Genomic DNA, 23,000 nt, shown 5'->3' with positions numbered 1-23,000 from the left:
TATAGTAGTATTGTATATTCTATGAAAAAGTAATATAATTCATTGAAATTTTCTAGAATTATGCCTTCTCAATTTGAGTCGTTTTAGAGAATATTGTGTATCAATTGTGCTAATCCAGAATCTAAAATATTTGTGGCACAAACTTTTTCCCCTCAATTGAAATTTTTTTTTAGTCGAAATTGCACCGAAAATGTCCAAATTTTTTGCTATTTCTCTTGGCTAAATAAGAAAATTTATCCCTATACTATTAACATTAATATAAAATTGAACCTTTAATGGCATAAACAAGCATCTCCATCATAAAAATCGAAATATATTTCCGACTGTCAGTGATTTTGAATGGGTATTTTAACTTTGAGTGGCCACATTGAATTTTTGAGGTCGATATTTTTGGCCTATTTTAAAATATTTAGAATGACCATTCAGCTAGAGCGCTTATAGAAGCATCAGATAATGGGTGGCCGGATAGCCAAAAACGTGACAAGGCTGTCCAAAATAATATTTTTAAAGATAAATCTAAAATTTCTTTTATATAAATAGTGGTAAGTTAGAATATTAAGTTTGAGTGAGATTTTTGAAAAATTTCCTAAAAGTGATTTTGAGAAGCCAAAATTATAATAAATATTAATAAAATATAATTTAAAGGCTAAATCAAAATAAAAAATAGCAAGTAACTTTCATGGGTTAAAAGTAGTAGGATATGACGGGTTTTGTGACTTTTTTTGTAAACGTAAGAATTCATACAATATTGAACGATTTTGTAAGTAATTTTCATACAATCGATAAAATAAATGTATGAATTCTTACGCTTTTTATTCTTACGTTTTGAAATAAATCATGATTTAAAAATTTTCAGAATCGTAAGAAATTTTCACAAACCCTTTACATAATGAAGTAAAAAATAAAAAAATTTAAAAAATAAACTTTGAAAATTCATGTCTTACATTTTTTTGAATAATTTATTTTTTTATTTAATGATAAATGAGCGTCACAACTAACAACGTTAAGAAATTGGGATTCACAAATGAGGAAATAAAGGATATATTAGAGGAGGCGGGTTATGAAGTTAATAAATATTATTTAAGAAATTGTCAAAAATTTGCCGAGTTATTAAATGATTTAGATTATGATGGAAAAATGAATAAAGATGATGTTATAAATTTTTTATATCCTACATCTGAAGAAGAAAAACCTAAAGAACCTGATGTTTTCCCTGAATATTATGAAGAACGGATTAAAGATGATGAATATGATGAAATTGAAAGACTGGAAAAAATAAGAGATGAAATAGATGAAAAAATTAAGGAATTAAGAGAAGTTGAAAAATATAATGAGAATGAAGTAGATGAAAAAATTAAGGAATTAAGAGAAGTTGAAAAATATAATGAGAATGAAGTAGAGGGTTTAATGAATATCCCAGCTTCAGAATCAGAAGTACAGAAATCTCATGAAGAAAGATATAAAAATTACTTTTTGGAATCTACTAAAAATTTATTAGATGGTGATATTGACGAAACACTTTCAGAAGAAGGTACTAAATTTATTCGTAAACATAAGCTTCAGTTTATTGACGATGGAGATTATCCATGTATATTACTTTCACCTCCTCTTGATTCTGAAAAATTCAAAAAAGCATTGAAAAATGTAACATATGCAACAAATACGATTAAGAAAGAAGACCATGATATTTACACAAATTATTATTTAAATAAATGCACGGGTGTTGATAAAGTTTTTGAATTATTAGATAAAATATCAAAAGAAACAATTGGTACATATAAAATTTTATGCGATTGTGGTTTCATTATTGAAGATACCAATAATGTTTTATATGAAAGAACAGCACCGAAAAGACGAAGTGGAAAGGTCTATACCATTCGTTATTAAGAACATAAAAGATATGAAAACTTATAAACATTATATTTATTCATTTATTTCAGAAAAAATGGAAGCAACCCATAAAACATCATCTCATCATTTTATAGCTATTCATACATTCCTTTTCAAAGTTGTGAAATTAAATAAGACAGGAATTAGATTTAATGTATCAGGGTACGCATTCTTGAGTAAATTAAAATGTATTCGTCACGTCGCAGATGATAAAAATTTATGTGTTCTTAATTCATTTTATGGACTTTAGCCCTGGACTCTCTGAGTCTCGGACTTTAAAAAAAATAAACTTTATTTTTATTTATTTTTTAATTTTTATTCTTACATAAATGAACAAAAATGGAACAGCTAAAATGAATGATAATCAAATAAGAGCAGAAGGTAGAAGGTTATTTAAACGCTTCTATAACATTCCTGATGGTGTTAATCCTAAAACTCGTAGAAGCTATTTAAATGAAGCAATAGATGCATATGAAGGGTTTGACATTTCATCAGAAAGTGAGAGGTTAGCAAGAATGTTAAACGTTAATATTGATTTTTATTATTGTGACCCTCAACCAGAAGACGTAGACATTAACAAGGTAGACTTTCCATTAGTGGAATCAATAATGATAGATCCAGAATTTGAAACAGTAAATATTTTATTAACACAGAGTCCATGTGGAAAACTTCACGCTGACAGAATAACAGACGTTGAAGCACTCACAGGATATAAAGTTTGCCCCTTTTGCAAAGAAGAAGTTTATTCTATCCGTGATGACCCAGAAAGGAAAAACCAAAGAAGATTTTTAAAGCATTGTGAGAAATGTAAAGAAAATAATGGAAGATTAATTCAAGACGTTCAATTGCAAAAGACACAGCAACCATATGCACCACATATCACGAAACAGAAGATATATCAATGGCTATTAGCTCACAATTTGCAGGAATATTATAAACCAACAAGATATTATATTACTTTTGACTTTGAAACATTAGAGACTAAAGAAGAACTTCAACTTTCTGAATGTGCAACTTTGAACGCTTACTTAAAACCATTCATGGTATCATCAATGGTTAAATTAAAGCCGCAAAGCGGCGAGGTCGTAGACCGTGATAAAACATTTACGAGGAATTTTTGCTTAACTTCAAGTGATTCTTTTATTTCTGATTGGATTGAATTTTTATTTTCAACCTGTTCATTAGTTGCTAAATCAAATATTGAACAATATGAAGAATTAATGAAGTTGCAAACATTAAATGAGAAACAAAAGGAAGCATTTAAAGAACTTCTAGATGAGGAATTCAATAAAGTGAATATCATAGGTTTTAATTCGGGAAAGTTTGATTTAAATTTAATTCTTCGTGATTTAAACACTGCAAAATGGAAAATAAAATCAATGCTGGGTTCATCTTCTCAATTTAAGCAAATCATTGTAAAGAAAACAAACGTTCCATATGAATTGAGATTTATTGACATCAGAAATTATATAGCGGGTGGGACATTAGACCAATTCACTCAAGATTTCGGAAACAATAAATCACGTGTTAAATCCTTTTTCCCTTATCAATTCATCACATGGGAAAATTACGAAGAAGAATTATATAAAGAGGAACCATTCACTCAAGATTCATTTTATTCAGCATTAACTCAAGAAACTATATCAGATAGTGATTATCAAATATATCTCAATGATGCTAAAAATTTTAAGAATAGATTAGAATATTTTATTCATTATTGCAATAAAGATGTTGAAATTATGATTGACCCAATTGATAAAATTATTGAAGAAACATTTGTTTATAAAATTGACATGCTTCATAATCTTTCTTTATCATCGAATGCATCAATGATTCGTTACGCTTTAGCATATAAAGACTTTAATCCTAACGAAAAATATCCAGAAGAAGAAAATGTGGAATCAAGTTTTGAATTAACGAAAAAGTATTGGAAATATAAAATTGAATCATATAAGAAACAAGATGAAAAAGCAGAAAGAGATACTAAAAATAATGTTTCAATGGATGACTATCAATACTATCACGATTTAATCCTTTCATCTAAATGCAAAATGTGTGGTAAAGCGTTTACATATGCAAATAAACCAACATTGGATAGAATCGATAATGAAAAACCACATACCAAAGAAAATTGTCAGTTAATGTGTTGTTATTGCAATGTCGTAAAATCAAATAAAGATGAAGATGTTCAACGTTTAAGAATCAATTTAAGAAATTATGCATTAAAAAATAATTTACCAATGACTTTAGATTCAGTTGAAGCTTATCACATTCTCCGTAATGGAATTACTGGTGGTCTATCAAATGTTCAACATCGTGTTAATCTTAAAGGAATCACGCACATTAATAAACTTGCATATAATCCAGAAACTAAAACTGTATCAAATGAGGACACCACCAACATTATGACTCATTTCGTTGGAGTTGACTTTAATTCATTATATCCTTCATCATTTTCATCTAATCCTCATGATTTCATTCAATATACTAACCATAAAATGTATATGCCGGGAAGATTGAATGGTGTTATCATTTGTGATACAGCAACAAAGAAAGCAAAAGCACTGGGAATTATTAGAAAGAAAAATACTTTATTCGTGGCTGAAGTAAAGGGTCACATTGATGAAAAATACATTAATGATTACATAAACTTTTTACCGATAATAAGAAACTTAGATATTATCACAGATGAAAAAACAATTGGCAGTTTTATGTATAATTACATGAAATCAAACAATCTACCAGTTGACCAGAAACAGAGAAAATTAACTCAGTTAGCATCAACACACAACCAATATCAACCATTTTCTTCTTATTATCTTTGGTATCTAATAGACAGATTTCATTTTATCATTGATGACATTCAATCAATTTTAACATTTACTAAAAACACTTGTTTTAATGAATTTGCGAACGAATTTATGAACGAAAGACAAAAGGCGGAATTAGAAGGAAATAAAGGAAAAAGTTTATTTTGCAAGATTTCACTTAATGGATCATATGGTTACGATGCAATGAATACACAAAATTACGCAAAGACTAAAATAATGAATGCACAGAAGGCACGCGTTGCATGTATGTCAAATAAGTTTAAAAACATAAGAGAAATAGGTGAAGATACGTATCAAGTGATGCTTAAAGATAGATTTTATAGATGTGATACATGTTTACAAGAGGCATTCTTCACTTTAGATAATGCTAAATACTGGTATTTGGTTTTCATTTATGATTTTATGTATAAATGCATGGATGTTAATCGTTTTCATTTCATTGAAGGTGATACTGATTCATCTTATTGGGCAATCGCTGGCGATCCAAGTCTTCCTAACACTCAAGCATTTCAAGCAATTGTTACTGATAAACAATTTTATGATAAAAACATTTACAAATTCGCACCTTTTGATTTCTTCTGTTTTGATGAGAAATTTAAACCTAAATTAAAGAATAAAGCTGAAGAAAAAGCACATGAGAAGAAGTTATTGGGTTTAGCAATTGAGAAACAAGGTGATAACATGGTTGCTTTATGCCCTAAGTGTTATACTTCATTCAACGGTTCAATTGATGGAAGTGATTTTAAAAAGATTGCACAAAAAATGAAAGGTGTTAGTTTAAGACAAAATAAGCAATTAACACCTAAAAATTATTTGGATATAATAAATGATAAAGTGATATTTGATGGTCAGAATATTAATTTACAACTTAAAAACGGGTCAATGACTCGCTTAACAATTGGTAAGACTGCATTAACAGGAGCACACACTAAGGCTGTATGTTGTGAAAATGGATGTTGTATGCCATTTATTTAATGAAATGCCACAGAAGAGACAAAAGGAACCGTTAATAATGGTTTTGTACTATGATTCAAAGAGGTGGGCACCCTTAAAACATTTATTTTATTTTTATATAAATGGATAACACAGATTTAAAAATAAATGAAACAAAGGAGGAAGAAATAAATGAAAGTGAAAATGTTCAACAAAAAATAAACGTTGTTAAACCAATTACTGAAATAAAAATTTTTTAAAAATAATGTTAATTTTTCGTAAGACATGAATTTTCAAAGTTTATTTTTTAAATTTTTTTATTTTTTACTTCATTATGTAAAGGGTTTGTGAAAATTTCTTACGATTCTGAAAATTTTTAAATCATGATTTATTTCAAAACGTAAGAATAAAAAGCGTAAGAATTCATACATTTATTTTATCGATTGTATGAAAATTACTTACAAAATCGTTCAATATTGTATGAATTCTTACGTTTACAAAAAAAGTCACAAAACCCGTATATCCTACTACTGTTAAAAATCGAAAATCTCATTCTGGATTTTTATATAATATTTATATTCCTGTAGTTAAATGAAATAAATTTATCCATATCATTTGAGGAGAATTGCATGAATTAGAAAATTGGCGGGGTTTAGCGATCTTAAATTCTCTTTTATAGCAATATTTGAATAGGTTATAGCTCAGCTGGATAACATCCCGACCAAGTTCGATTCTAGTTTTTGTTATTATTTTTTTCCCTTTTTCCTTCCTAAGCGAAATTTTAAAGTACAAAGTTGTTAAATCAATACCCACACTTATGTAAAAAAAAAAAAAAGGTAGTGGGGCTTCCAGGCACTTCGTGCCTTCTAGCCCTGATGATGTTTAGTAATAAATGAAGTTTTTATTCGGAAAAATTGTTAGTCTTCTGGGTCGAAAACATTATATATAATGTGTCGCTTTTCACAAATTATATATGTTTTCATGTTTTGTCAAACATGAACGTACATGTTTTGTCAAGACTTCTTCGTAAATGTTTTGTCAAGACTTCTTCGTAAATGTTTTGTCAAGACTTCTTCGTAAATGTTTTGTCAAACATGAACGTACATGTTTTGTCAAGACTTCTTCATCGTAATGAGTGTAAAGGACCCAAAAATAAAGTTTAGGTGAAGAGGTGAGATCTCACCTGTTTTCTCACCTCTTTTCTCACCTCTTGAATTTTCATGATTTCTTCGTCATAGGCACGGAGATAGGACGGTTATTTTACAAAACTGACAACACTTTGACCGAGTAGTTTTTTGTGCTGAACAAAAAGTGTCATATAAACATCTGTCAAAAACCGTTTTTTACTTCACTTAAAATGCCACGTAAGCTACGTAAGAATATACGTAAGAGGAAGAGAGCATTGAAACATCCAATAGTAAAACTGACACCACAACAACAGTTGCAACAACAAATGATGAATGACCCCACTATGTTGCAACAAATGTCAAGCAACCCTATGCTTTTAAACCGAGTTATTGGTGCACAAAGTGGAGGTTTAAGAGCGGCACTTTTAGCGAAAATGGCAGGCTATGGTGGAGCTGCAGACGGAACAGCTTATAACCCTCAAAGTCAAATGAATTTGAGTTCACTCAAAAATCAAATAACAGATGTCAAAAAGTCAAACATAGACATACAAAACAAATAAGTGAAAACGAAAAGAAACTAGAATATGACAGACACACAAAGAAACTCAATGAGTTAAACGTAGAGAAAAAGAAGAAAGAAGAACAACTGAAAGAACTAAGTACAGAGGAATATGCGAAAAAAGTGTTCAGAAAAAAGCAGCAGAAGTAGCAAAAAATGGAACAAGATGTTATAAATTTGAAAAACCATACTACTCAATAAAGTACTGAAAGATGAAGAAAAAAACAAAAAGCCCTGAAGACATATATGGATAGCGATGAGTATAAAAAAGAAGTTGAAGCAAATGTAAAGGCAGAAAAACTTTTACAGTTGCAAAACCAAACCGTACAGTATGAAAACTTAGCACAAGAAAGTAAAAATAACGACGCAGCCATGCAAAAGGCAATGAAAAGCGCAGAATATATAAAAGCTAATAATGACTGGTTAGATGCCCAAGCCAACGCTAAAGCAGCCCAACTTATAGGGTCAATAAGGACAAAAATACAAGCGGATGAAGACAGTTCAAATGAAGCTTTAATGAATGCTGACTTTAAGAACGCCTTCGAAGCTCTTCATAGTAAGGTGAAACTAGTGAACGACTTCTCATCTGGAAAGAAACTGAAGTCTGAAGGTTTCGACAACGAGTTAAGAGAAGTAGCACAAAATATGACGAAAATAACAGATGCAGCAACGAGACAGGCAGTTCAAAGTGCCTATGACGCCGTTAGAGCAACTGTTGTGGAAAGTCAAGAAAAAGAGTTACAACAGACCAAAACAGACCTAGTAAATGCTTTCTTAAAAACGAAAAGTCAGGTAGGACATTATGCTGCAGATGGAACATATGTGCCAGCTGGTGGAACTTATATACCACCAAACCCTCCAAGAGAAGCACCTGCACCAGGACTACCTAAAACATTTACATCGTCACATGGACACAGACACAGGCATGCACCAAAACAACAACCAACAGTTCAAAATCCAGCACAACAACCAACAGTTCAAAACCCTGCACAGCAACCAACAGTTCAAAACCCTGCACAACAACCAACAGTTCAAAACCCTGCACCACAACCAACAGTTCAAAACACTGCACAGCAACAACCACAAACAGAGCAAGGACATAAAAGAAGTAGAGAACAAGGAAACCAAGAATTCTTAAAAATGCTTAAGGAAGACTATGGTTACCCAGATACTCTTGACTTTAGTGACAGATATAAAGAAGCTATTAGAAAGTTCAAGGAAGGAAATACTGACCCGAACCTATTTAGCTTTATGGTTCAGCACCAAATGGGATATAATTTCAAACCTGGAAAATACAAGCTCGCTAAGGGATATGATTTAATAGCATATCATCCAAATGACATGGATGAATTTACTCCAAGATATTTGGTGTCAGAGATAAATGATAATTCAACTATCTTCATGAAACGCGTAAAAAATAGAGACGGAACGAAAGAAGAAAGGGTTATGAATGCGGATGGCTTAAATAGGGAACTTGTTAAAAACGGTCTCGGAATATATGAAATGCCACCAGATGAGGTACAAGAAACTCCACAGGAAGAAGTTCAGATACAACCAGACATGGAAGAAATAGTTCAGCAACAACAGCTAGAAGAGCCTGAAGGAAACGAACAAGTCCCTCCTTTGGAAACTAACTTCACAGAACTAGATGAAGATTTGGAACAGCCGAAAAATCTTGACCCTCAACAAGAGTATGCGGAGAATATGGAATCTTTCCAAGAGTCTAAGAAAAATTCGGCTGACATAGTAGAAGAATATCGAAAAATGTTCGCCGACATACAAAAGACTCCAACATCAGATGAAAATATCCAGCATAGAATGGAAGAACTGAAAGAAAGTGTACGCAAATACAACAATCCTTTTTACTTACGAGCATATAACGTTCAATCTTTGGATGAACTCGGTGAAAATAAAAGGTTAAATTTCAACAAAACATATAGAAATGAAACATTGTTTAAAGTTCATTCAGAACCTAGCCAATATGGAAACAAACCTACTTTTGTTTCTGCAGACGATGGAACTACAATGAGATGGGGTCATAAAGCTAATCCGGATAGGTGTGTTCATAAACTTACAACCTCAATTCCAAGAAGTTGTAGACGCAATGGAAGTGAATGGTGAACCAGATATAGCTGGTATTTTCAGCGCGGCTTTAATGCCATTGAAAGATATGAAAGATGCAGATATTTTGAACCAGTATGAAATGAACATGGCTGATGGAAATATAACACCTGACGTTCTAGAACATTTATCTCAAAGAACTACACAGAACCATAGAGATGGTATATTTGGTGAAGAGTTTAGAAAGAAAGTTAGGGAGAGAGAAGGAAGAGAACCTATTGTACATGACCTTGCAAACGAAAGTTTACAAAATGTCATAAAAACTTACTTTGCAGACAATGAACCGAGAAGGATGAATATTTAAGAAAACTCAAATGGACAGTACCAAATGAAATGTTAGTATTGAAAAACATGTTCCTTGACAAAATAAAACCAACTACAGAAATAAATGACGCAAGACTGAAACATTGGGTAAAAGCTTTCCCATTCACAAAAGATATTATTGGTAACATGGAAAGAAAACCAGAATGGCTACAAAAACATATATTTGGAAACGAGCTTATTCCATATGGACAAGCTCTGTTTGAAGAGCTTGAACCGGAAACTCAGGAAAGAGTCATGCAAACAATACGCGAAGACTCAAATACAAACTATGACAAAATCTTTCTAGGATATAGGTTACCTGAGATGGGCGACCAGAGCCCAAAGGCAAAAAGGACACGTGAAATTTACAACATACTAGGTGAACATGAGGCAAAGATGCAACAACTTGAAGCAGAGGGCAAGTTACCAAAAGCGACACCAAAGAAGAAGAGTAGAACAAAGTGAAAGTAGTGAAGAAGTTACTTCATCTAGTGAAAGTAGTGCAATGAAGGAAAAGAAGAGTTAAAAACTCAGTCAGAAGAAAGTAAAGCTTGGTACGAGTGGGTTCTATTATGATATATAAATCCAACTATTCTATATTTTTTACCCATATGAAATGTACGCCGCTCAGAATATAACGCCAACAGTTTTGGATGCCATGAACGGAAATGTTTCGAATGGTATAACGAATGCGACAATGCCATTAGAAGGTCAGAAATAGTTCCTGGAACTTACGAATATACAACTGCTGTTTCTTATGGAAACGTAGGAGTTTGGAGAAGGTTCTTCAACAACAGTAGATATTGCTTGCGACAGGTTCATATTATTTCTATTGACAACTCATTCTTATACGTGGAACAAGACATTGAAATAAAACCTTCTGCCAAGTTGTCTGACAAGAAAGGTTGCAATGGAATTTTCTATGTCGGATACCAATATGCTCCAGAAGTTTTCATGGGATATAAGATATATTCTAACTCTGACTTATTCAAACAGTAACATGGGCAAACTATGAATGGTTCGCTTGAGAAACTCAGTACAACCACAAGCTAGAGAACAAACAGACCAGTATGCAAATATAGAAAATAAGAAGACTTGACCCTAACGTTCCAGGAGTTTATGTTAACCTTTCTGGTTTCAGATGGAATGCTGCCACTAAAGTAAAACTGAAACTTAGAGTTCCTTTGTCATCTTTCCTCATCTTCAGGTTTTTAAGATACTTGCCAAACTGGGCAGGAAAAATTTCTATTGAACTTACTCCAAGCAAAAATAACTTAGTCATTGCACCAACACAAGACCCATTCAGCATTACTGTAGCTGGAACTGGTGGAGCCAAGTTCTGTGACTTTTGCAAAGACAAAGTTGACTTAGACTTTGGTTTCTCAAACTTCAACAATGAAGTAAACTATTATTTCAATGCTGCTGGAACTGCTTGGGACCCAGTTAATTCACATGCGAAAAATTTTGAATGCAAGAGAATAGAAAAGCAGACTTGCAGTCTATATGTTGGACCCAGATATTTCAAATGCTTTAGCTGCCAAATATATTGCAGTTCCACTTATTTCCCTATACACCAAATATCTGTCAAAGACTTTGCAGGTGAAGTTGGAAACCAAAAGTACTGACCCAGGTGCAAGAACAGATATTGCTTTAACAACTGCAATGAAACATGCAGATACTATGTTTGTACTGTTCAGACGAACTATAAATGACTATTTCTTGTTTCTACAACCCCGGTATTAAATATCATATAAACATAGATGGCAAATATTATCCAAGAGAAGAATATTTCTACAGTTGAGGATATGAGGTCATACAACTTGACATTAGATGCTATGAACTTTAACAACAACTTCACAACGACCATTAACCCTGAAATGCAAAGTTCTATTATGCCATATGTGAAAGTATGGACTCATACAGGAGGTCAAAAAACTCAATATACAAATGGAGACCGTTCAAACTTTTTGGCTTGGCATTCCATTTGCTGACTCAGAAGACTTTATGGGTGGTATTTCAACTGTTGGTACTGTACAAATACAATATACTGGTGACAGAGACGGTCCAGATGAACTGAGAGCAAAGAAGTTTACAAAACCAATAGCACTTTTCACGGAAGATGCTCTTTTGAAGATTCGTTCGATGAAACCTGCTGGGGCTCCTCAGATTGGATAACGACAGCTTCCATCGAGCAGATTTGGCAGCAGGTCAGTAAGTTGTTCTTGAACTGACTTCTCTCCGTCAAATATTGACAGTACGCCAGTTTTTGACATAATATTGTAAGATAAAACTTTCCTTTAGAAAATATCTGTAAGTTTTGAAGTTATATTTTTGTCTGCTTCAAGAACTTTCACCATTTCAGTTATACCAACTTTCTTTGCTTTATGAAAATATTTAGGTTCAGCAAAGACTGCTATTCTATAAACATTTTCCATTGTTTGTATAAAGAACTATTCTGTCAATGTATTTGTATTGTTTGTGTGTGTAAACTTTGTTCTGCTTCAATTCAAAGAGATACTCAAATACGTCCATCTTTTTATTCTAAGTAAAATGTCATTTCCGAAAAATAGAAGCGTGAGTGTTTCAAAAGGTTTAATGGCGGTGGCAGATGTGAAGTTAAATTCACCAACTCAAACAAACAGTCAAAGTGTTGTTGTCAATGTCAAAGACAGAGATGTTGAAGTGGGGAAACCATACGAGGACGAAGATGGTATAGCAATTGTTCCTGTAAAAGAACAACCAACATATCCTGAAGTTAGCAGAGACTTAAGTTCTGTTGCAGATATTCGAAACGACTACCAACAACTGAAAGACAAACTTCAAACTCAGGAGAAGATTTGTCAAGCTTTAAGTATAATGTTAAACTTGGTCGAACACAACCCTGTAAAAGTGAACTCATATGTCATTGCACCTCATGAAGTTTTGAAAGAACTATTGAAACTTTTGACAGAGGCAGACGATATAAACATCAAAGAAATAGAACCCGACATTAGTTGCTGTGGTGTTTCATATAATGTCATTGACAAGATATACGTTATGAAAGGAGGTGAAACGTTGAACTTAAAGTATAGTTTCCCAGACGTCATAAAAATATTTGACGACCACAACATTTTCATTAAAATTTATTTGCTAAGTAAAATGTCAAAACTTCTTGAAAGATGTTTGAAGAAAAATAATATAGACTTTATTTCATGTAAAGGACTTTATACACACTTTTGAACGATATGAAAGACCCTGTTTTTGTTTGTTCGTGTAGACAAAGGAAAGTTCTATGTCTTTACAAAATATTTGAACTTCTTAGACAGAGAACTTCAAGAAACGCCATGTGAAAGTTTAGATGAGTTCTTCTCCACTTTCAGAAAAACTTTTAAATATATATAAATGGCAGAAGATATAATGGTTTATACTATTACGACTAAAAACCCTGAGTCATATAATTCTATAACAACAAACTTACAAAGTCCTCAAGGACGGTATTGTAAACTAACTTTAAACACAATGACGACTAAAGCCTGTTTTGCTCTTTTGACACCAGAAGACTTTATTGTTGTGAATGGTAAAAAATACTCCTTTGAAGATACTTATTCAGATATACCACCAACAGGTTTTGTTGACTTATTTAATACTTTAAGGACGGGTGTAACATGTGCTGCAACTAGAGCAGGTTTCATTATGTTTGGATGTCCGACTGAGTTTACTATAAACAATATGAGCTATAATACAAAACTTATTTCTGGTTTTTACTACCAACAGTTTCCTATAACAGGAAAAGGTGTCATACAAGGAATGTCTATTCCATTGACATTAAGCATACCAATCTTATATATTGTTTCAAACTTAGGTTCAAAGTGTTATTCGAATGTCGACAGAAACTATTATGACCAAAAGATACTTATGCGTATAAACAATACTTTCTCTGCTGGTTTGCCTATTGTTCATTCGAATGCAGAATTTTCAACCTTAGTGAACTCAAACACTTTGGCAAGTATAACGTTGACATTAGTTGACGCAAACTTTGTTCCTGTAAAACTTTTATGTCCTATGTATTTGTCAATGACGGCAGAAAGTTTCGAATTGGAAGATGCAACTGGTGAAAGTATTGTATTACAAGAACAACTTCAACAACAAATAGCTCAAGAACAACAAATGCAACAAATGGAACAACAAAGTCAAGAATAAAAAAAAATATTTTTTTTTATTTTTATAAAAATGTACAGAATAGATGTTTCAGATTTTTATGACTTCCAAGCATTCAGAAATATGTGTCCATTTCGAGACTATAACAAAGCAGTCGAGAATTTGAAACGTTTAGTCATTTATGTTGACTCTGCCCCAGAATGTTATGTCATGAAAGAATGGGATGTTGTCTTTAACAAACCAAGAGCAACAATAGTGTCTGAACAAGAATGTAGACAGAAACTTAAGAAAATAAAAGTCGTACAAGTTGGCATGAAGATGTTAGATGCTTGGGATATCTTATTGTCAAAGTTAGAAGATTTTTCAGTTCGAGGTATAAAGTTCTATACACCTTCTCCAAACTTCTATTCTATCTTCACTGGATATAAATACGAACAAGTAGAATGGAAAGAAAATATTATAGAAGCTTGGTTAGACCATGTCAAAGAAATTATATGCAATGGAAACGAAAGAGTCTATGAGTATATCTTATGTTGGTTTGCAAACATCTTACAACATCCAAGTGCTAAAAATGAAACTGCTCTCATTATAATTGGAAAACAAGGAACAGGTAAGAACACATTCTTTACAGATATCTTATGCAAACTATTAGAGGGCTATTCGAACCCGAATATGACAAACTTAGAAAACATCTGCGGTAAATTTAACTCTTCAATTGAGAATATGAAACTTATAGTTTGCAATGAACTTCAAAGTATAGATACAACAAAAGTTTTGAACTCAGATGCTTTGAAGAGTCTTATAACAGACAAAGTTGGAGTTGTTGAAAGAAAGTATAAAGACCAAAGAGTTTGTGAAAATGTTGCAAACTTCATTATGGTTTCAAACAATGTTGTTCCGATGAAGTTAGAAAGTTCTGACAGAAGATATGTAGTTGTCAGAACGTCAGATTCTCATATGCAAGATACAGAATATTTTGACGACTTAGCAGAAACTTTGACATCTGACTTTTACAACCACTTGTTCTCATATTTTATGACATTAGATATTTCAAAGTTCAATCCAAGACAAATTCCACATACCGAAGAGAGACAAACATTGTTAGAAGCAAACAAGAGTGTATATGAACTGTTCATAGATGAAACTGACTTTGAGTGTTTAGATGAAAGGTCATTGTACGATTCGTATAAACAATATTGTCAAGAATATGGTTATATGGCAGCTTCTAAACGAACATTCTTGGCAAATGTCAAAAGTCTTTTAGATGTTCAGAATGGTGTATATACAAAGAAAAATTTTTCTGAGTAAATTTAAAAAAAAATCTTTTTTTATCCGATAGAAAAGATGGCAAAATTCATCTCAGTAAACAAGTACATGTCAGGACTTAAAGAAGAACTAGACTAGAGATGTGAAAACTTAAATTTTATAATCCCTGGGATGCACTTTCTTCGATTTTTTTTAAATTTTTGGGATAAATTTTGACATCTTTTTTTTTTGCTGGCGACCCCCCCGTTTAGGGCATCAAAAAAACATGTTGTTTCGTTTCAAGATCGGGATATGTTGTGAACCCGACTTCTTTCATTAATGAAGTGATTTCTTAAGTTGAATAAAAACAAATTTGATTGAAATTCATACAAAATTTCTTTTTATCATTATTATTTAAGATGCTTTTTTATGTTGAATTGTTAATTTTTTTATTTCCACCTGGGATATTTTGAATTGGGCTAGCCCAATCCCACCTCTCAATTTTCTCTCAATTGGGCAATGGGGATCCCATATAAAATGTATTGTAACAAAATTTTACATGCATAATATAGTACAATTAAACAACATTCTAAAAATATTAAATTCACATCATTTACTTGAAGATTTTATATTTTCAACAAAAATTAATACAATAATTACATTAAATTGAGGAGATTTATAATATTTATTATAAATTAAAATATTATTACTCATTAATTTGTTGAAATATTGCATTTTAGTGGTAAAAATTAAAATTTAAGTTTACATGGAGAAAAAAATTTTTAAATTCCAAAAAAAAATTCAATTGGGATAACGATAGGGACAAAAATTTAGAATCCCCATATGCTTGGGATAAAATCACATGACTAACTAGACCCATTCACATATTTGAATGTTTACTTCTACCATTTTGAAAAGTCTTCATTCAGCAAAGTTTGGAACATTGCACCAGTTAAGTTTGCTATTGTGACTAAAAATGGTGCGAAATTTGAAGACTTAGACATAGAAGGTTTGTTAGCAGTCAAAGAAAGTTTTGACAGAAGGTTCTCAAACCTTAAAGAAGGCAAAGCATACAAACTTGTTATACCTTATGAACCAAAGAAGACAGACGACTATGAATATTATGAGTCTAAGATAGTTGAAGTTCAAGGTAAATTGGGTAAAAAAGATTTAGAGTCTACCAGTGTTTGCTCCTAAAGAGGAAGAGAACATTGACATTGACCCAGAAATGTTCTAAAAATAAAATTTTATTTTTACATGTCAAATTTCTTTTTCTCTGGAACTGGTTCAGGTTCTTTCTTCTCTTCTTCTACTTTCTTTTCTTTCTTTTCTTTCTTTTCTCTCTTCTTCTTCTCTGGTGGAGTTATGTCAAATTTCTCCGAACCATATTTATGTAAAAGTTCTTTGTCCTTTAATAGCTCTTCTATTCTGTTTTCTATTTCATCTTCAAGAACAGCGCATGTGTCTTCTTTGCATTCTAAGAAGTTTTGTTGGACTTCATCTCTCCAATCGGCGTCATCTCTGTCAACAAGTCTGTCATTGACAAACTTAAAGACTTCTCTGCCTAATGTTTTATGGTTCTTGTCATATTCCAGAAACAGAACTTTAGAACAAATTCACCTTTCTTGTTTACACTATGTAAGATTTTATGGTCGACAGATGTTTTGCTGTCGAAAAGCTTGTCTCGAATATAGATAGCGAAATCGCTAGACATTTTCTAAAAGATAAAAATTTTAATTTTTCTAAAAAATATGTTAGAAAAAAAGTTTGCTGACATTGAAAGAAATTTGAGAATGTTTTAAACAAGAACAAGAGGAAGTTAGAAAATGCTCAGATAAAGCCTATACATGACAAGTTCTTATTTGCTCAGAATGGTATAACAGGTCTAATTGCACCACCTGGGTCGGGTAAGACTTTCACTTATCTTAAAATGGCTGCACAACAACAAGAACTAGATGAGAAGAACCCATTCTATGAGTTAGTTGTTATTTGTAGTACTTCTGGTCAATTTGACCAAACCGTCAATTCGTTCAAAGATATTATAAAGAAGTCTAAGTTAGTATGTATAAAAGACTCTGAGTTGTTAGATTGGATAAAGAAGTACCAAAGAAGGGTTTTGAAGTACAATGCTATAAATGAGTATATAAATTCTAAGTTTAAAGACCCAAATGAGGAAATGCAGAGAATATTAGAGAAGAAACACTTCAGAAACAAACAGAAAGAGATAGAATACATTTCGAAGAAATTGCAATCTTACGATTGGAAGACATACCCTCATAGATGTCTTCTTATCTTAGATGATTTCGCCTCTCATCCTTTGTTAAAGAATAGAGAACAAGATATGTGTCGAATTCTTAAGAAGCTCAGACACTTTAACATCTCAGTCGTAATATGTGTACAGACAGCAAAGAGTTTAAGTAAGGATGTTAAAAGAATACTTACTGACATTGTACTTTTCCCCGGATTGTCCGAAGACGATTTCATGGAACTTATGAAAGAGTCCATGGCAGGTAAGTTTGACAGACATGAACTATGGGAGAAGTACAAAGTCATACAAGACCCTCATACTTCTTTCAGAATTCATATCTACGCAAACAAAGTTCAAATTGTAAAAAGTCAAGCTTGAAAAATGTAAGTGTTTAGTCTTAGTAAGTCTGTTGTGGTGCTGGGGCTGTCGGTTCTTCTGGCTTTGGAAGGCATTCAGGAAGAGGAACGTCAGTCATCCGTTTGTGTCCTGTTGGAAGGAAGAACTTTTCCTGTCGGAAGGAAAAACTTTTCCTGTTGGAAGGAAAATTTTTTTCCTGTCGGATGGAAAAATTTTTCCTGTCGGATGGAAAATTTTTTTCTGAAGTTCGACCAAAAAGTTCTCAATTTTCGAAAATTTGAATGGTTTACGGACGGACAACTGGAAAATTTTTTCCTGTCGGATGGAAAAATTTTTTCTGTCGGAAGGAAGAACTTTTTCCAGTTGTCGGGAAAAACTTTTTCTGTCGGAAGGAAGGACTCGGAATGCCAGAAGGATTTGACAAGGCAATTTACCTTATAGAGCTACCTGAGCCATCTGAAGTCAAGCGTAAAAATAAAGAGTTCATCTACCCTACTTGTTTGAAGTTGTCAAAATACTCTGTTATTTTTTCCTTTAACAATGGCAAATCTTCTTTGAAGGTAAGTATTGTACAACCTTTCATATCATAGTGTGTTTGAGGTAACGTATCTTGAACTATTTGTTTCACATCTTCATTCGGTGTCATTGAAATCGGTAAGTTTTCGCGATAGAACCAATTTCTGTCAGATTTGTAAATCTTAGCAAGGTCGTAAAAGCTTTTGTTGTTTCTTCTGACTAAATGCAACATAACCATATCTTTATCTTCTTCATTTTCCATCTCTTCAGTATAAATCATATACTTATAGTTCTTTTCCTTTCCTTTTGGTACCGAACGTGGTATTCTTTTCTGAATGCTTTTGTCTTTTGCTTCAATGACTTCATCTTTTGCTTGAAGTTTCTTTTCCATCTCTTCACGTTCTTGTCTATGAATTTCATCTAACATCATGAAAATATAACAAGCATAACGAGGTGAAGCCCACATTGCAACAGCATTTACAAGAAGTCTATGTACATACCAACCTCTCAAACCATTTGGCAAATTTTTACGATTTTCGTACGGAATCTCGACCCTCGATTTTCCTAGGGTCGCAAACATATGAGGAAATTCTTCTAAAAGTTCTTTTGTCTGTTGGTTTTCAAACCAATGATATGCTTGCTTTGTAGAACGAAGAGCATTCAAAATACTTTGCATTTGGTACATATCGTCTTTGACTGAACGAATGAGACGTAACTGTTTGTTATACTGTATGTACTCATATTCTTCATTTATAGCTTCATGGACTATAACTGTTGTTGTGTTCTCTGTTGTTGACATATCTGTCTTTACATACAAAATAAAAAAATAAATAAAAATAAAACTAACTTTATTTTTTCTATCTTAAGGAAATTCACGATTTTCATAGAGTTTTATGCAAGACCGAAAAAAGTCTGTCTAGAGAAATTTCACTGTTTTCATGAGTTTTATGCAAGACCGAAAAAAGTCTGTCTAGAGAAATTTCACTGTTTTCATAGAGTTTTTTGACGACTAAGGTTTCTTACCTACTCGCTGTTCTTCACTGTTTTTCATACGGAATCTCTATCCTCGGTTTTTCGAGGGTAGCAATCTTATGCCATTTTACTCAGATTTTTGTGCTGAATTCAGCAAAAATATATTTTAGGGTAGAAGGTTAGATCTAACCTGTTTTTTCACCTTTTTTTTCACCTGTTTTCTCACAAGCGTTTTACATGGTAAACGTTATTTTTACATGTATTTTTCAGCAACTTCGTCAAATAATTTTATAGCTTTATTTATCTCATCTACTTCAAACGTTTCTTTACCTTTTATGGGAGCACCATACATTTTCTCAAACTTTTCAAGTAGTTCTGTTTCAGCAGCTCTCATATCGTTAACGAACACAACCTTAACTCTATTGACTGTACTGTCATATCTTTGAGTTATATTATATGTTCTTCCTATCTTATATCTTTTTGTATTGAAGTCCTTCGGTTTCTGAACGATGTAAAGTAAGCCTTCACTGCAACGTTCCGTATCGAATGAACCATATGTTATGAAGTTATATCCAACAACTGGGTCTAACCATAACAAAACTATTGGTATAAGACTTTTGTCGATGAGATATGCTGCAGTTCCATAGAATTTTACCGATATCATAAGCTCAGGATTTCTTGTCAAAATTTTCTGAGTAGAAGCAATTTTAACCCAGTCGTGTGTTTTCTTTCCAGATGGAGATAAAATGTCTGACAAAGAATATTTGTTGTATTTCTTTGAGTATCTTACGTTTAAATCACCTATTCTAACCACTTTGGTGTCATTGTCTATCTTTTTAACTGTTTCAAACTGAATGTTTGTCATTTCTGTTCTTACATACAAAATAAAAAAATAAAAAAAAATAAAAATAACTTTATTTTTTCTGTCTTAAGGAAACTCACGATTTTCATAGAGTTTTGGCGACCCAGAAAAAAAAAACGGTCTCGCTGTTCTTCACTGTTTTCATAGAGTTTTGGCGACTGGGGTTTCTTACCTACTCGCTGTTCTTCACGATTTTCATGTGTTTTAGGCAAGGCCGGTAAAATCCGGTCTAGAGAAATTTCACGATTTTCATGAGTTTTAGGCGACCCAGAAAAAAAAAACGGTCTCGCTGTTCTTCACTGTTTTCATAGAGTTTTGGCGACTAAGGTTTTCCGAGGGAAGCAATCTTATGCCATTTTACTCAGATTTTTGTGCTGAATTCAGCAAAAATATATTTTAGGGTAGAAGGTTAGATCTAACCTGTTTTCTAACCTGTTTTCTACCCTCATGAATTTTCATGATTTCTTCGTAAATGTTTTGTCAAGACTTCTTCGTAAATGTTTTGTCAAGACTTCTTCATCGTAAATGTTTTGTCAAGACTTCTTCGTAAATGTTTTGTCAAGACTTCTTCATCGTAAATGTTTTGTCAAGACTTCTTCATCGTAAATGTTTTGTCAAGACTTCTTCGTAAATGTTTTGTCAAGACTTCTTCATCGTAAATGTTTTGTCAAGACTTCTTCATCGTAATGAACGTATATGTTTTGTCAAGACTTCTTCATCGTAATGAGCGTAAATCAGACAAAAATAATGTTTAGGGTAGAAGGTTAGATCTAACCTCTTTTCTAACCTGTTTTCTACCCCAGTTATTTTATAAGCGTTTCACATGGTAAACGTTATTTTTGGAATTTTGTGAAAACTCAACGGTTTGACACAAGCCCTAAAAATTATTTTACTCAGAATTTTGTGCTGAATTCAGCAAAAATAATGTTTAGGTGAAGAGGTGAGATCTCACCCGTTTTCTCACCTGTTTTTTCACCTCAGTTATTTTATAAACGTTTTACATGAATTGTACGATGTATATTTGAAATCCTAAACAATTTCGTAGCTTCTATTTCTTCTGTCAGTATGTCAAAAGTTTTAACAATGCCGAAAGTTTCTTTATACTTCTTCTTGACGTCAGATAGAAGGAAATCTTCTGCTGTTGGATAGTTTTTGTTCAGAAATTCTAACATGTCCATTTTATCTTCTGCTGGCTTTTCTACTTCTTTCTTTAAATCTGCATAGTCGTTTCTCATACGTTCTATCTCTTTGACGGAGTAGTTATATTTCCTCATTGCTGCTTTACATTTTGAACATTGCGGGTTCATTTTTGCGTTATATTCTGAAACCTTACCTGCTAAAACAACTAAGGCGTCAATGGTTTTCTTTAAATCTGAAGCAGTTGGTTTTATCTGTTCGTTCCATACTTTACCTCTTCTATCTTTATCTCTTATCTGCCATACACATTCAGCAACTAACGAAACAAAGTTGTCGTAGGTCTTAAATTCTTCAGATTTATATATGTCAGAGATGTTCTTATATACCATGTCGCAATCTTTGTCCATAACCTTATGGTTGCAATGAAATCCTAGAAACTCATAGTTTACCTTTCGTATGAACTTCTTTATTTCTACTGAGTCAGTTGCTTTGACTTCAATTTCGTCGAATTCAGGAATAGTTAGTTTTTGCTGTTGGATTTCAGGTAGTTTAGGCAAATGGTCAATAATGTCCTGCATTTCATAAAGATACTGTTCATTTTCTTCATCTTTCGCACTACAGTCTAAATTACTTGTTAACAGTTCTTGCTTTATCTTCTGGATTTCTGTTTCAAAAGTATATGAAGAAGGAATAAAGCTTTTCATCTCTACTAACATAGATGTTGGATTCATAACTAAAGAGTTTGGTGCTGTTGTTTGAATTGTTGTTGTGCCGATTGTTGAAATCATATCTTACATACAAAATAAAAAAATAAAAAAAAATAAAACTAACTTTATTTTTTATTTCGGGAAAATTCATGAGGTGAAAAAAGAGGTGAAAAAACAGGTGAGATCTCACCTCTTCACCTAAACATTATTTTTGGGTCCTTTACACTCATTACGATGAAGTTTTGACAAAACATTTACGAAGAAGTCATGAAAATTCAAGAGGGTAGAAAAGAGGTTAGAAAAGAGGTTAAATCTAACCTTCTACCCTAAATTATATTTTTGCCAAATAAATGGTTCATTTACTCACAATATTTTTTTACAAAACGACCCCAAACTTTTAACTTCTTTTCTGCAGCTTCAAATGCTATCTTAGCGAGTTCATATTCTCTAAATTCTCTCTTTAAATCTTCTTGTTCCCATTGGTCTAGTTCGTATGGAGAGTCTCTATAACCATAACATATCTCACGTTCATGTTCTATTTGTTTTTCGCACATTTTTCTAACTTCTTCTTCGAACAAAGGTTTTGCATTTTCTACTGTATCTTCAAGTTCTTCTTCATCTAACTTCTCATGAACTTTCTTGTCTATGGAGTCCATAATTTTTCCAACTGCTATGCAATATTTTGGAGAAGCCCACATTGCTATATAGTTTAGAAGTCTTGGGTCTACATACGTTCCTCTAACCTGTCTGATTTCATCAGGAATTCCTGCATGAATTTTGTATAAAAACCAACCGCCGGAATTCCGACGGTTGCTATATTCTTCACAAAATGCCTTATAATACTCTTCCCAGGACTTATTTTCCAACAACTTTCTAAAGTCTTTCCTAAACTGCTGACACATATTTGTTGCATTTATATAACCATCCTTGTCTCTACGTAAGACTTCAATACCGTTGTAAGTGCCTTTTGTGAATGTTTCGCCATTATATTTGTTCGTGAATGTTTTTGCTTCGACTGACATTACTGTTCTTACAATAAAAATAAAAAATATTTT

The 23,000-nt window shown here is 32.4% G+C and overlaps 11 protein-coding genes and 1 pseudogene across 12 annotated transcripts, besides 3 other annotated features; 8 read left to right on the top strand and 4 right to left on the bottom strand.

Annotated features, from left to right (window-relative positions):
* Nucleotides 1-886: 886 nt before the first annotated feature.
* Nucleotides 887-1,462: a mobile genetic element.
* A 781-nt stretch (nucleotides 1,463-2,243) lies between these two features.
* Nucleotides 2,244-6,530: a mobile genetic element.
* On the top strand, nucleotides 5,124-5,696 carry TVAGG3_0330000 (uncharacterized protein; the record flags this gene model as incomplete). Its single annotated transcript, XM_051230409.1, has 1 exon — nucleotides 5,124-5,696. The coding sequence occupies one exon, from the start codon at nucleotides 5,124-5,126 to the stop codon at nucleotides 5,694-5,696; it is 573 nt and encodes a 190-aa protein (XP_051100139.1).
* Nucleotides 6,531-7,586: 1,056 nt separating the features above from the next.
* On the top strand, nucleotides 7,587-8,645 carry TVAGG3_0329980 (protein of unknown function, DUF4106 family; the record flags this gene model as incomplete). The annotated part of the gene is made up of 1 exon (XM_051230408.1): nucleotides 7,587-8,645. A coding segment is annotated over one exon (1,059 nt), but the record flags the coding sequence as incomplete, so codon positions are not given.
* A 663-nt stretch (nucleotides 8,646-9,308) lies between these two features.
* Nucleotides 9,309-23,000: part of a mobile genetic element that runs on past the window's edge.
* On the top strand, nucleotides 9,795-10,229 carry TVAGG3_0329970 (protein of unknown function, DUF4106 family; the record flags this gene model as incomplete). Its single annotated transcript, XM_051230407.1, has 1 exon — nucleotides 9,795-10,229. The coding sequence occupies one exon, from the start codon at nucleotides 9,795-9,797 to the stop codon at nucleotides 10,227-10,229; it is 435 nt and encodes a 144-aa protein (XP_051100137.1).
* TVAGG3_0329960 (protein of unknown function, DUF4106 family) lies at nucleotides 12,360-12,858 on the top strand (the record flags this gene model as incomplete). The annotated part of the gene is made up of 1 exon (XM_051230406.1): nucleotides 12,360-12,858. A coding segment is annotated over one exon (499 nt), but the record flags the coding sequence as incomplete, so codon positions are not given.
* Nucleotides 13,146-13,943, top strand: TVAGG3_0329950 (uncharacterized protein; the record flags this gene model as incomplete). Its single annotated transcript, XM_051230405.1, has 1 exon — nucleotides 13,146-13,943. The coding sequence occupies one exon, from the start codon at nucleotides 13,146-13,148 to the stop codon at nucleotides 13,941-13,943; it is 798 nt and encodes a 265-aa protein (XP_051100135.1).
* On the top strand, nucleotides 13,974-14,463 carry TVAGG3_0329940 (uncharacterized protein; the record flags this gene model as incomplete). The annotated part of the gene is made up of 1 exon (XM_051230404.1): nucleotides 13,974-14,463. A coding segment is annotated over one exon (490 nt), but the record flags the coding sequence as incomplete, so codon positions are not given.
* On the top strand, nucleotides 14,778-15,209 carry TVAGG3_0329930 (Poxvirus D5 protein-like family; the record flags this gene model as incomplete). Its single annotated transcript, XM_051230403.1, has 1 exon — nucleotides 14,778-15,209. The coding sequence occupies one exon, from the start codon at nucleotides 14,778-14,780 to the stop codon at nucleotides 15,207-15,209; it is 432 nt and encodes a 143-aa protein (XP_051100133.1).
* Nucleotides 16,400-16,860, bottom strand: TVAGG3_0329920 (annotated as a pseudogene). Its single transcript has one exon. A coding segment is annotated over exon 1 (461 nt).
* Nucleotides 17,323-17,772, top strand: TVAGG3_0329910 (protein of unknown function, DUF4106 family; the record flags this gene model as incomplete). The annotated part of the gene is made up of 1 exon (XM_051230402.1): nucleotides 17,323-17,772. The coding sequence occupies one exon, from the start codon at nucleotides 17,323-17,325 to the stop codon at nucleotides 17,770-17,772; it is 450 nt and encodes a 149-aa protein (XP_051100132.1).
* TVAGG3_0329900 (uncharacterized protein) lies at nucleotides 18,239-18,694 on the bottom strand (the record flags this gene model as incomplete). Its single annotated transcript, XM_051230401.1, has 1 exon — nucleotides 18,239-18,694. The coding sequence occupies one exon, from the start codon at nucleotides 18,692-18,694 to the stop codon at nucleotides 18,239-18,241; it is 456 nt and encodes a 151-aa protein (XP_051100131.1).
* Nucleotides 21,435-22,026, bottom strand: TVAGG3_0329890 (organellar and viral DNA polymerase type B; the record flags this gene model as incomplete). Its single annotated transcript, XM_051230400.1, has 1 exon — nucleotides 21,435-22,026. A coding segment is annotated over one exon (592 nt), but the record flags the coding sequence as incomplete, so codon positions are not given.
* On the bottom strand, nucleotides 22,305-22,967 carry TVAGG3_0329880 (uncharacterized protein; the record flags this gene model as incomplete). Its single annotated transcript, XM_051230399.1, has 1 exon — nucleotides 22,305-22,967. The coding sequence occupies one exon, from the start codon at nucleotides 22,965-22,967 to the stop codon at nucleotides 22,305-22,307; it is 663 nt and encodes a 220-aa protein (XP_051100129.1).

Source organism: Trichomonas vaginalis, chromosome V (assembly GCF_026262505.1).
Source record: "Trichomonas vaginalis G3 chromosome V, whole genome shotgun sequence".
Taxonomy (NCBI): domain Eukaryota; phylum Parabasalia; order Trichomonadida; family Trichomonadidae; genus Trichomonas; species Trichomonas vaginalis.
The sequence above is the reverse complement of the archived record's forward strand: the minus strand, read 5'-3'. Positions and strand labels throughout refer to the sequence as shown.